A 12,732-nucleotide genomic window follows, 5' to 3' on the forward strand; every position below is an offset into this window, starting at 1 on the left:
TTATAATATAGTAAACATTTCCCCAAAATAGTATATAATAAGTACGTGTTAATCAATCAAAAAAAAAAATACTGTAAAGCTGTTACAAAAAAAAATGGCAGTTTCTCTGGCACCTTCATTTTACGTTAAAGCTATTTTAGGCACATTCAATTTATCAAGCTGCTTCTTAGCAGTTTCTCTAATCAATTCGTTGAGCCTTTTGCTCAGTTTTATCAGGATCTCTTTCGTAGGTTTCACATAATAGTTAAAACCCATCTGCCTCTTCAATGCTACCTTTTCAGCGGATCTCAATCTCGCCAAATAAACCATTTTCGTTATGTTACTTCCGGCCTCGAAGGGCTGAACAGTTCCGAAACCGATTGAAACCAAAGATTCGCCTACATTGACGTACTTCATTTGTTTCTAAAACATAACATTAATACTTTAGTAAACTATTTGCTTGATTATATAACAATTACCTTTTCGTTCAGTTGAGAGAAAACGATTTCACATGAAACGCATTTCTCGTTTTTTTCAATAGGGATGAAAGTGACCTCATTGTTAGCCACAATTGACTGAAGCCAACTAACACCATGACCTGTTATGTTCACACCATAAACTTTCACAGGCAATGCAACCTTATTCATTCCAGGTAACTGGATCAATGGTTTATGTTGGATCATCAGAAGAGGACCTGCTGGTTCAATCCTCTCAACAAATCCAGTCAGTTCCCTTCCATTATTTATGAACAATTTAGGTACTTGCTTTGCAGTCTTAAATTTGCTGAACTACAAATATTTTATGAGAATACATTTGTGCTAATATTTTAAACACATACAGGCCTGACCCGCCTCAATGCTATCCCTAAACTGATGAAAGCTATTGAATATACACCAATCTAAAACATTGCATATTATTGTTGATAATAAAAATGCACTTATTGATTTATATTGATCTCACCTGAGTGCCTTTGGTGCTTTGCTTCATAAGATTGCAGTACTTCTCAAACAGCTCCTCCATTCTATCTGCAATCACTCAATTCGTCCACAAACTATATATTATGCTAATAATAACAATTGCCTCATAGATATTCCTCCCTGCACTTTTCTAATCTATAAACACCATTGACAGATGTCTTAATGACATTTAAATATTTAAAAAAAAGATCAAATAAATTAACATAAATTCTTAAAATGTTTATATGATTAATTATAATTTTTTAATCAATCATATAACATTTTCTATGGATGCAAGTGCGTGCTATTAGAATGTAGTCCACTTCGCAACAATTTATGTGAAACATTTACTGGAAATGTTTATTATTTAAGCAACCCAAAACACATTGATGCTAGAAGATTCAATAAACTATCTTTCAATTATTTTTTTTATTGATTTCTATATTCACTTTACATCAAAGAATGGCAGTCCCATTACGAAACTACAAATCAAACTAACAAAACACATCTTTTTTTGTCGAATGGAAGACAAATCTTCAGATCTCTTTGCTTCGTAATAAATTGATCAATTCACAATTACAAGTCAGGTAGCTTCAATAAGAGTAACCAAAACTGCATGTTGTTTTTGGCTTCAACCAAGTAATCTATATATATACTATTCCTTAAATTGTGAAAAGCGAAGATCTTACTTTCGATTTGTATCCAATCAATAAATTGATTATCAAAATATAATACAAAATTTAGTCAAGAGGGAGGAAAACGAAGAATTATGAAATTATTATTATTCGAATTTGTTCTTATATGAAAATGTTCCCACTATTGATCAAAATAGTTTGACTCGTTCATGAATAACTTTTCTTCATAAATTTCAGTAAAAACAAGTCCTGAAATTTTCTTTCATCTAATGAATGCCTCTTGTTTGTTAATATATCTGTAGTTCTATTTCAATTTCACTCTATATTTGTGCTTCTTATTTGATTGAATTGTATCTAGTATATGCTCTTGAATTTGAAAATATTGTAATGTTCTTCAAACTTTTAATTCATAATCAGACAGAGTTCAGTCGTAAATATAGAAGCTTTTGTCTAATATGTTAATATTAGAATTTATCTAAGTTTTTGAATTAAAAATTGTTGAGCTATGCAACCACATGTACGAGGAAATTTATTTTTACTTATGTATTTTTATCTTGCGGTTTCCACTTTAAGATATCTAGACCTTGTTATTGTTGTTTGGCTAGCATATTAAAACGTGTCTGAGTTTGGTTTGGAGCCATCAGTAAATCGGTTCTTAGTAATTGCCTTTTTTGTTTCTTTTTCTATTATTGCTCTTCGTCGGTCTCGTGAAAAGAGGAGAAAAAAATCATTGGCGCACGTTAGTTGTATTGGTTGCACGGTGCAGACGTTGTAATGTTGAAGTTGTTAACAAGTTAGGAATTGGTTATAAAAGCGACGCCGTCGCGCTTTGGATTTGTTTTGGAGATTGGTTGTTCATTTAGAGATTGGTAAGTAATTAGTAGGAATGCAGTGAGTAATGCGGGGGGAATGCACTCCGCCTACGTCACTGGGTCGGCCTGTTAGTTTGACATTTTACGAGATTGTCGCCATTGTGATTTGCAAAACTAGCTGTAAGTTTTTTACGAATTTCGTTAATAAAAACCATCGTCAACGGGGAGATTCCGCTCGGATCGGATGACCTAGAACATGGGTCATCTGATGAACCTACCGGCGGGTCGCGGATCCTCGGTTTTCCCTGTGAATTCCGCATGTGAAATTCGGCCACCCCGTTTTGACAGCTTACAACACCAACCTTTTCATGCTTATTATTATTATTTTCATCATCATCGTCGTCGTTGTCGACTTGTGTATATTATATTTACATGTCATTTACCCCCACATTGGAACTGAGCCTGTTTTCCTGCGCCCTTTCTTTGAAAGATGTTTAACGATATGCATTTTCGTTATGTAGAATTCGTGACGATGATTCCTGGCAATGTTGATCCACGCAGACCAGACAAAGTCCAGAGGTATAAGGCCCCACAGGCTAATGGCAATGCACCCGTTGAGGATCTCACACCAGATTACATGAACATTTTAGGTACGTACACTTCACTTAGCATTCAACTGAATCCTAATGATCTCCCATTCCAATTATGTAAACATGCTAATTATTCCAGCGTGCATATCTCTGTTTATGCATGTATCCTTGTTTTGACGACATATCTAAAAGATGGATACTTGAGGTCAGCTATTACTGGAATCGCTGTACTATTTATAAATTCTTAATCTACATTTATAATGACAAAAGTTTCCTATACCCCTTTGCACCCATCTTGTGACATAATTACCAGTTGAAAATCAAAATCAGGTGAAACATTATAGTAACAATGATCCATCATGATTATATTTATACTGCATTTATGTTTGACTCATTTAATTTCTGATTACATTGTATTGTGAAAACAAACTATGACTATTTGAATTACCCGAAACAACTGCTGCAAACAACATTGACCAAAAATATATTAATTAACTTTCAGTATACAATTTAAGTACTTTAAATATTAATTAATGATTCCTTCATAATTAGTAATCATATTGATTACTAGTTTTACCAATATTCTAATTGTATTTTTAATGACTGAATATAAGCAACATTAGAATCTAAATTTCATGAAGATATTTAATTGATGGCGTTCGCTTTACCTTAAAGTGAATGTAATGAAATGAATTTCTAAAGTGATTTGAAATTAAGACCCGTTTATTCACGTAAATAGTTCTCAATTTCTATAAAATTGTTATATCTTTCCGCATATTTCACATTTTATTTTATAATAATGAGATTAAATAATTACATGACCTAATACCAAACTTTACGAATGTTTGGTTTTTGTTTATTCTTGTGCGTATTTGTTGTAGTAATCAGACCTTGCAGCTAACGTGACACAAACATAAATACTATATTCCCTAAGTGTTTAGAAGAATAAATCACTAAGTTAGTTCGTTATTTTCAATTTCGTAGTAATATTTAACATTTATTTACTTAATAATTATATTTGTCTCATATGTGAAGAAATTGCTGGAGATTATTTTTAATATCCGGTTTTAAAATAGTAGTTCTGAGATATGTATATAAATTTATTAATGTTCAAGGTTCATCTTGATTCCTGTAATAGGTGTAATTGAATTAGCCATAAAAAGTAAGCGGTTCTACTTGATTTTAACACACAACATTTTTGATGGTCGATTCAAATTAAATTTCTTTTTACGATAAAATATATCGATACGCAGATTGTATTTTAAACAACGGAAAAGTTTATATTAAATTGAGAGTTCGATAACCTATGAACTTCAAGTGATCTACTGCTTGAATTGCATCCATTTGATTAGCAAAAAACTATTGATAATATTATTTACTACTTGTCGATATTGATCAAAATCATCCCCGAAAGCCCCAGAACTCTTAAAAAAAGTACATATCAGGAAGAATGTAATAAAATCCGTTAAAGTTTAAAAAGCGATGTTCGATTTCAAATTGCTAAAGTTAAAATGCTAACGGTTTGCATTCAACTTTTCTAACTCGGTGTAGCTATTAAATATATATGGAAGTTGTGAAAAAGAGGATTGCCTGAAAGTAGTTTCGATCTGTAGGAAAGTTGTGAATTATTTTATACTTTATTCTTTGCAAAGTTTGAACCAACTGTCGCCAAAGCTGACGGTGACAAGTGCTTACGTCTGTACATGTTTTTCGTTTGATTGCAAAACAAATGCGTAACTAAAGTTCGAGTGACGTACGCACATCAATTTGTTTTCAGTTAATTTCACTCTCTTTTTTCTCTCTCTCTCTTTATTACGCAATCGAATTGAATGCCCTTGGATATTGGATTTGTAAACAAAAGTTGATGTGTTTGCGTACGGTATGTTTCTGTTTGCGATTTGTTTGATATATGCATTCGATTCATCTACTTTCTCTCTAAACTTTCCCTTCTCTTTCTCTATCGATGTGTGGTCGAAGCACACTTCTCTTCACGCCTCTTTGGTGTCCTGAAATGTGCAACAAGCTACGGATTGGAAATCGCGATTGTTGCTTGGATTTTTGTTAGTTGCGAGATGTTTTCATTGCATTCGCACACGGAGATATGATGGGAATGTAAAAATAGATCGAGTGACCTTATTAATTAAGGTACACTCGCACCATACTTTAAGTATTATATTTGTTATTCATGTGGTTCCTCAGTTTCTTTTTTTTATCTATTCCATTTACGCTAATTAGTCGATTACGCGACCAATTGTGCTATTTAGTATTTACTATTAGTATTATGACAGAGTAGTAGTTTTGCGATCGGCAGTATTTAGTATTAACGTGACCAACTCTTGATGTGCAGTGCTGCACTCGAAGCGGAATGTGCGGGCTCGAGTAATATTCTCTTCCGTTGTTATCTTTTAATAGCTTGTGTTTGTATATATGTACACATATATATGTATATATATATACATATATATTTTGTATGGGTTACTGGGTGTGTGTGTGTGTGTTTGTTATTCTTGGATAAGGTATTTTTATTTCTATTTATATGAATCTTGGGAGCGAGTGAGGTAGGCGAGGTGAACGTGTGGCTGACAGAGTGCGAGGAATGTGTGGTGGAGCTTTGTAAGTGCATGGATGGCCATCCTCTCCAAGACACCAAACGGGGGAGGTGATAACTTGCAACTACGAAATAGTTACCACATTCTGGATAAGTGCGATGTACGTGCGCGACTGACGAGCCGAATATTGCAATTTAACATCTAATGGTGAGACAACTACCATATTACCATACTTGTTCTATATTAAGCAGATACTCGCAAACGCCTTCCTTCTCTTTTTCTCTCAGTATTCCTTACCATGCGTAGACTATATGCCGACAGATTCATTATTCAACGCGATACTGTAATAATAAGCAGAAGAAGATAATCTATATTGACTAAGTGCACTCATCTCCTCAGTTGACGGGCTATCGACCGCAATGTTTCTGCTAGCACGATTTACCATAATAAGGTTTAAATATTTCACGCAGTAATTAGTCAGTTTCCAGCAGCTTCCGAAATAACAACTATCCTCAATACTCTTCAAGTACAAACCAAACGGTCATGTGTGTCGCGTTAAGGTGAAAGGTGTGTCACAGGTAAATAATTATTCCTTATTGGGATCTATCAACAAATATATCGCGAGGTGTGCCGCAATGTAGAATCACCAAAGTTTACGTTAATTATTTAATCTTGACAACTCTATGCAAAACATTGCTATTTCTTCACACATGGTTTACAAATACAAGTTTCGTTCAAAATTAATAATATTTAATAATTCCAAATCATATGATTATATTTCTTTTATATTTTGAAGCTTAAAAAATAATTTTAATAGTCTATTTTCAATGTAATGGTAATAAATGCATTTTAATCGATGGATCTTTAACAAGTTATAAGAATGCACTGTTCAGTTGCATATCTTTTGTCAATGATAATGGAATTAATATCGTTAACTTATCCTTGTTTAGTCATGTGGCTTAAACAAAACAATGCCAGCTCGATAATTGCTCAATAATTGAACGATGAATCAGATGATATACTAAACAAACGAAAACATTTACATAGTCTTGTCTTCGTTTTGTCAACTGGTAGAATAATTCAGTTTACTACATTTATGAAATGTTTATTCCTTTGCACAGGTTTAAACGTAACATAGTAATTAATATCCTATGTTTCTTCCACAAATACAAACAATAATATATCAATGTGATTAATTTAAAACATTATTTTTATTGTTTTTAATCTTGATGGAATCGATCACTTTGATTCATTTAAATAATAATAATCTTTATTGCAACAGTCACGTAAAAAAATAAACATTTTCATTTAATAATAATAATCAAACAAAATAGATTAACTTCTGCAAAGGTCATTTAAATGATATTTAATTTTTTTTAACTATTTCATTGTTGCGACTTGAATAAGTGATGTATAAAATGACGATTGCAACAATGCTTCTTGAGTTTAAAGTAATTGTAATGTAAGTTTACGATGCACAGTAAACTGCAAATTTGTTCTTTAACTGTTATATCGTATCAGATTAAAATATACATTGATTGCGTTAAGTATAATAAATAATATTAATTGCAACAATAAAAAATATAATTTAATAATAATAATGAAACAAAAAGTCAACTGCTACAAAGCGCTATTAATCATAGGTCTTTCTACTCCGTTAATTATATTATTTTACGGGTGGAAAGACTACGGTCGATAGTCGTCAATGGTTTCATTTTGAGTCTGGTCGTAATATTTTAGTTTAATTATGTTTATGATAAATTAATTTATAAATATTTCTGAACGTCTTTACATTATTTGACTTCAATTAATTTGTTATTTAGTATTTTTCATTCCAAGATTTTCTTCTATATACAAATAAATTATTTTTATCTTCTTTTTAAATTAGTATGATTGGATGTCAATGCTGTGAATTTAATTTGTGAAATTTTTAGTCCTTTTGTTGTGGCGTCTTCTTAAACAATAAGCATTGTCAGTAAGTTTTGTTATAATGAATTAAATATAATATTATATTTCATTTCATTTATTTTGTCGGATTCAAAATTTATCGCTGTTGTGTTGAAAACACGTCTCAAAGAATTTGCAAACTATATATGTTGACGCGATATTTAGTATTCATTAAACAATGAATAATTTGTATACCACTTTATTTCTGCGTGTTGTGGATGGTGATTTTTTTATATTTATTATTATGTATTTTGTTATTTTATGTTTGTTACTTTAAATTAAAAAAATAAGCAGAGCCATATTGAGTGACTAGTGGGTACAAATTAAATCTGTAGAACCCTCCCCGTACTCGTTATGTGTGCATGGATGGGTTAACAAGGTTAGCAAAACAATGCAGTTGCAATTTATATAACAGTTAAATAAATAAAATGCAATCTCCAAAAATAAATTTACAAAAAAAAAACTAAACGAAAAGAAAAGTAATTACCTGTTGCATTCCGTAGGTCCTGATTCGGCCACGGCAAATGCTGCAGAGGCTTCGGAAATTGTGAAAAGCGCAGAACCGCAACCACAACAGCTAGTGCAGCCGTCCCAGCCGCAGCAGGAGGACTCTCTTTCGTCGGAGTCATCAATCCAGTCTACGAATGGCACCAATGTGATACCCACAAGTCCTCAATATGGTGTCGCCATAATGTCGAACGACGTGCCGTCAGAGGCGACCACCGGGTCCACAGATACGGTTGTGGAGACGACAGCGAAGAGTGAGGGCGAGGGTGGGGGAGGTGGTAATAACAAGGACATGCATTCGACGCCGAGTAGGAACGACCGATTCAAGGTGGTGAAGATCGCGAGTCTGGAGCCGTTCCGGCGAGGACGCTGGAAATGTATGGACTACGTAGACGAGAATCCACCGCCTGCGATCTCGCAATCCAAGTCTTCACAGTCGACGTCCAATCTTCAGATGGGCAATAACATATATCTGCAGACGCAGAGCCTACCACAGCAGCACTTTCAGCAGATGCTTGTGCAGGGAAACTTTGCAAATGCGCCTCATTACTACAACGTGCCCTCGCAGATGATGCCACAATCTCAGTACTATTATCCGGCGCAGAGCATGCAGCAGTTACCGCCTGGTGCGATTCAGCCGCAGTTCATAAACGCTGGTAATCAACAATATTTTGCGCAGAATGTGGTGCCGCATAGTGCCGCTTTCAGCAATTATACGAACGTGCAGTACGTCCCTTCGAATCTCATCCAGAACCAGGGCAGCGCCTTTGTGCCTACCACACAGAACGTGGTGAATTCCCAGCTGCCACCCAACTTCCAACAAAGCCAGACGTATGCCGGGCCTCCGAGCGGAGCCCAACCCATAGTCAACGGCCACGCCTATCCGCCGCAGCCAAGCGAGCCTCAGGTAGTGGTAGCACCTAGCAGTCTTCCCACGCAGGTGGCCAAGAACGTGATTCTAACGCCAAACGCGCATCAGATCCCTCCTACAATAATGCCCACCTCCAACAATCCGAACATGCAGCAGCAATACACGAACGCGGCGGCTTATGCTGCCAACCAGAACATCACACAGGTTGTGTCGACGGTGCCTATCGTACCCGTTGTCAGTGCCCAGAGTGTCAACCACATACCGACGAGCGTGCACCAAGTGCCGTCACTGAGCAGTGTCATTCCTCAACAGCAGCATCAACAGCAAAGCGCGACGACGGCACCGGCTTCTGCTGCAGTCGCCGCTGTTGTCGCCGCTACGGCCGTCACCCTTCCGAACATTATTATGCAACAGCATCAGCCGCAACATTACGATCCGAACATGCCGACCAACGTGTACACGAATCCACAGTTNNNNCCCGTCGTGAATGCTATCGATAACAAGATTGAGCAGGCCATGGACTTGGTGAAGAGCCATCTTATGTATACCGTCCGCGAAGAGGTCGAGGTACTGAAGGAGAAGATCGCTGAACTGATGGAGCGCATCCAGCAGCTGGAGACTGAGAATACCTTCCTCAAGCAGCAGATCCCAAAAGGGACTAACACGAATCCGAGCGGCACGCCTGACCCACCGCAATAGTTTCGCCCTTCCAGCCGCCGCGCCCCGATCACGAAGAAACTCGACAGAGAAAAAAGGACTTTATTTCAATTCTATTTTACCTTTGTTTATGCTTTCTATATTTATAGGATTACTTTTTCACACACATACGGAAAAGTTAGAATGATTGATAGAAATACGTATATATGTATACTATACAAGGCGGACAACAAATAGAAAACAGGAAAATGAAACCGTTCAACCATAGATCACGTTATTGGCTTCTAAAAATATATATTTATTAGAGGAAGACACGCATGACTAATAAGAAGACGAAGTGACGGAGGAAAGTTTGAAGTTGACTTTAAATGCAAAAGAAGGGAAACGAAATTCTGTAAATTATGTAATTATTGTATAAAAGGAATGATATATATATATAGATTATATATAAATACTGAATATATCTATATATAAATATGAATATATTAGCATGATTATCAATAAAAATGAGAGCCAAATTCTATTCGATTTTGGTGCTATTCGATATAAATATATAAATAGAAAAGGAAGAAATGGAAATAATTAAAAACAAAAAAAGAACGATGGAAAATACTGTGATTATGTGCGTTTTGCGATTGATTTTCATTTTGATTCGTTATGATCATTTATACTCTCACTTTCTCTCTAAATCTATCTCTCTTTGTTGCATTAAAAAAAAACATGTAAAGGAGAAACGGAAAATACAATATTTATCTTATAGAGAATATATGCTTGTATTCTATATATTACTGCATCCATTGAAAAGGCCAAAAGATTTTATTTCTTATTGGTATTTCCCACGGTATTGATTTAAAACGATTGGAAAATTACGTAGCTACTATATATACATATGCCTATTGATATGTAACGACTAAATGTTTTTTTTTTTGTAATTTAGTTTTACTTTATTTTTTATTTAGGCTTCAGTAGAGGCTTTATTAATTATATGCGAATACCTGTATGTATTTGCAAGCCTTTAAAAAAATCGCACACATTCATCTATTAACAGCCGCATAAATCGAGAAGAAAGTATTTTAAATTAAACATTGATTAACTATTGTTTGTCAAACATTTTGCATTAGAGGCTGTATTGTAAATATCGCAGGGTGGTGTTGATATCTCACGCATCCATTTTGAGCGCGGCCTTTCCACAAAGACCACCATATCCATCACTTTTATGTTTTTTTCAGTTTTCGTTCATTGACATATTTATGTCTATGTCCTTTTCTTTAAATAATAAATTTCTACATTCATTAAGATCATAAAAATCAAAGTATTGTGTCTCGCAACAACTAAAAAGAAAGCAAGTTCTCTTACAAGTGATAGGTTTTTATTTTCGGTATCGTTTTTCATTTTCCATCCAACTTGCTTGACTGTAACGTGAGAAACTGAAGAAGCTTCTAAATCAGTAGTTAAAGAGTACGTTATAATAGTTATTATTATTTAATAGACTTATCAGTTAGAATTTTATCTATATATGTTATATATGTATTCGCAGTATACTCAAAGCAAGCTAAAATAATGGAAGGAAAAGAAAAACTTATTTTTATTTTTTATTATTGTATTATGAACAATTCTTAGATATACACATACATATTTGTAATTCGCTTCTCTTTCGTTTTGTATTGTAAAACAAGTAAGCACAGTGAGATTTTCTACTACTACTACTATTATTTATATTGTGTTTGTTGTTTCCGCCGTATTATTTTCTTTCTTATATGTTTTGGTCTGTGTGTGCGTCTGTGTCCCATTGGTTGATATGTTGGTTTCGTTTTTGTCGTATATGTTTGTGGATTGGATCTGAGGAGAAAACGTGCGCATTTAGTTTATTCGGCTTGGCGGGTACACGGCCCACTCTCCGCCCCTTCCGGATTTCTGTAGTTTGAGTGGCGAAAAGGGAAAGGAATGAATAAGACGAAACGACTACATTACATGAACTAGACTAAAGAAAAGAGGAATTAAGAAAAAAAAACATAAAAACAAGATGATCGAAAGATTCGTGGAGGAAAAAAATGAGTAGACTTTTATGGCTGTGTTGTTATTGAGAAAAATTATTGTAATTGTTTTTTCTTGTAGCATAATATGGAAAACACAAAAAAATTAAATACTATTATTATATTAAATATATTATTATTATACTATTATCATCATTATTACTCTATATATATATGCATATATATACATATATACATTAGTCAAAAACACATATTATTTTATAATATATATGTATATATATATACACTACATATTCACACATGTTTATTTTTTAATATAAGTTCTGTTCACGCAAAAGATACTATAATTATTTTTCTTGTTTTAATTTTTATTATTGTTCAAATATTTTTTATTTTACATATATATATATATTTATTATTTTATTCATTTTCCACACTTATATAAGACACAATAAATACTTGAATTCCCGCAGTGCAAGGAGATGATGAACAATTTGAGGCAAAAGCAGCGGCAACCAGAAGAAGATGAAGTAAATGTTTATAATAATATTTTTTAGGTTGTTCACATGTAAACTGAACTACTACTATATTTTACTACTACACTACTGAAAGATATTCGAGAAATAAATACATATTTAATCAATGCAACCGCTCTTATTTCGACTGTTTTACGTTGATATTTGCACTAAACTTGTCGTAATGCGAAGTACTTTAATTACTAAATATTCTTTGGTTTTTAGGCATGGTCTTCAGCATGTGCGGTCTCATGATGAGACTCAAATGGTGTGCATGGGTTGCCCTCTACTGCTCATGCATCAGTTTTGCCAATTCTCGTATATCCGATGACACCAAACAGGTAAAATCTTCAAAAAATAACTAATAACATGATATTCGATATTTTGATTGTAATAATTTTAAATGGATTCTCTGTTTCTTTTAATTGCAGATCCTCAGCTCTTTCATGCTGTCCATCTCGGCCATAGTTATGTCATATTTACAGAATCCGCAGCCGATGACGCCTCCTTGGGCTACAGCAGTTAACTAACTATTACCTTGATTAATTTCCATTTAGTCTTATTTTCATTTTTTTTTTGTTAGAACATTCAGAAACCATGAATGCGACTTTGTTCACATGCTATCTTGTGAAATGTTGCCTATTGTTATCTTGGTTTGATTTATTTCAATTAAAACAGTTTAAGGTTTATTTTAGGTGTCACCATTAATCATATTGCACA

At 34.0% G+C, this 12,732-nt stretch overlaps 2 protein-coding genes across 2 annotated transcripts; one reads left to right on the top strand and one right to left on the bottom strand.

The window, feature by feature from the left end:
- Window positions 1–21: 21 nt before the first annotated feature.
- On the bottom strand, window positions 22–1,266 carry LOC108563029. The gene is made up of 4 exons (XM_017921572.1): window positions 940–1,266; window positions 818–877; window positions 459–767; window positions 22–402 (listed from the first exon to the last, which is right to left on the bottom strand). Exons 1-4 carry the CDS (start codon window positions 997–999, stop codon window positions 121–123), a joined length of 711 nt encoding a protein of 236 aa, XP_017777061.1. The 5' UTR covers window positions 1,000–1,266; the 3' UTR covers window positions 22–120.
- Window positions 1,267–2,478: 1,212 nt separating this feature from the next.
- LOC108563031 (protein Asterix) lies at window positions 2,479–12,701 on the top strand. Its single transcript, XM_017921576.1, has 4 exons — window positions 2,479–2,562; window positions 2,904–3,032; window positions 12,238–12,353; window positions 12,444–12,701. The coding sequence occupies exons 2-4, from the start codon at window positions 2,915–2,917 to the stop codon at window positions 12,540–12,542; spliced, it is 333 nt and encodes a 110-aa protein (XP_017777065.1). The 5' UTR covers window positions 2,479–2,562; window positions 2,904–2,914; the 3' UTR covers window positions 12,543–12,701.
- Window positions 12,702–12,732: the final 31 nt, after the last annotated feature.

The sequence above is a fragment of the Nicrophorus vespilloides genome, unplaced genomic scaffold, assembly GCF_001412225.1.
Source record: "Nicrophorus vespilloides isolate i.1.1-1 unplaced genomic scaffold, Nicve_v1.0, whole genome shotgun sequence".
Taxonomy (NCBI): domain Eukaryota; kingdom Metazoa; phylum Arthropoda; class Insecta; order Coleoptera; family Silphidae; genus Nicrophorus; species Nicrophorus vespilloides.

Excerpts from the sequence above, each read along its gene's own strand:
- LOC108563029 (XM_017921572.1), bottom strand. The coding sequence starts at position 999 with ATGGAGGAGCTGTTTGAGAAGTACTGCAATCTTATGAAGCAAAGCACC. Across the intron at positions 878-939 it reads AAAGCACCAAAGGCACTCAG|ATTGGTGTATATTCAATAGC; the intron begins GTGAGATCAATA and ends GCAATGTTTTAG. Across the intron at positions 403-458 it reads TCTCTCAACTGAACGAAAAG|AAACAAATGAAGTACGTCAA; the intron begins GTAATTGTTATA and ends GTTATGTTTTAG.
- LOC108563031 (XM_017921576.1), top strand. The coding sequence starts at position 2,915 with ATGATTCCTGGCAATGTTGATCCACGCAGACCAGACAAAGTCCAGAGG. Across the intron at positions 3,033-12,237 it reads AGATTACATGAACATTTTAG|GCATGGTCTTCAGCATGTGC; the intron begins GTACGTACACTT and ends TTTGGTTTTTAG. Across the intron at positions 12,354-12,443 it reads TATCCGATGACACCAAACAG|ATCCTCAGCTCTTTCATGCT; the intron begins GTAAAATCTTCA and ends TTTTAATTGCAG.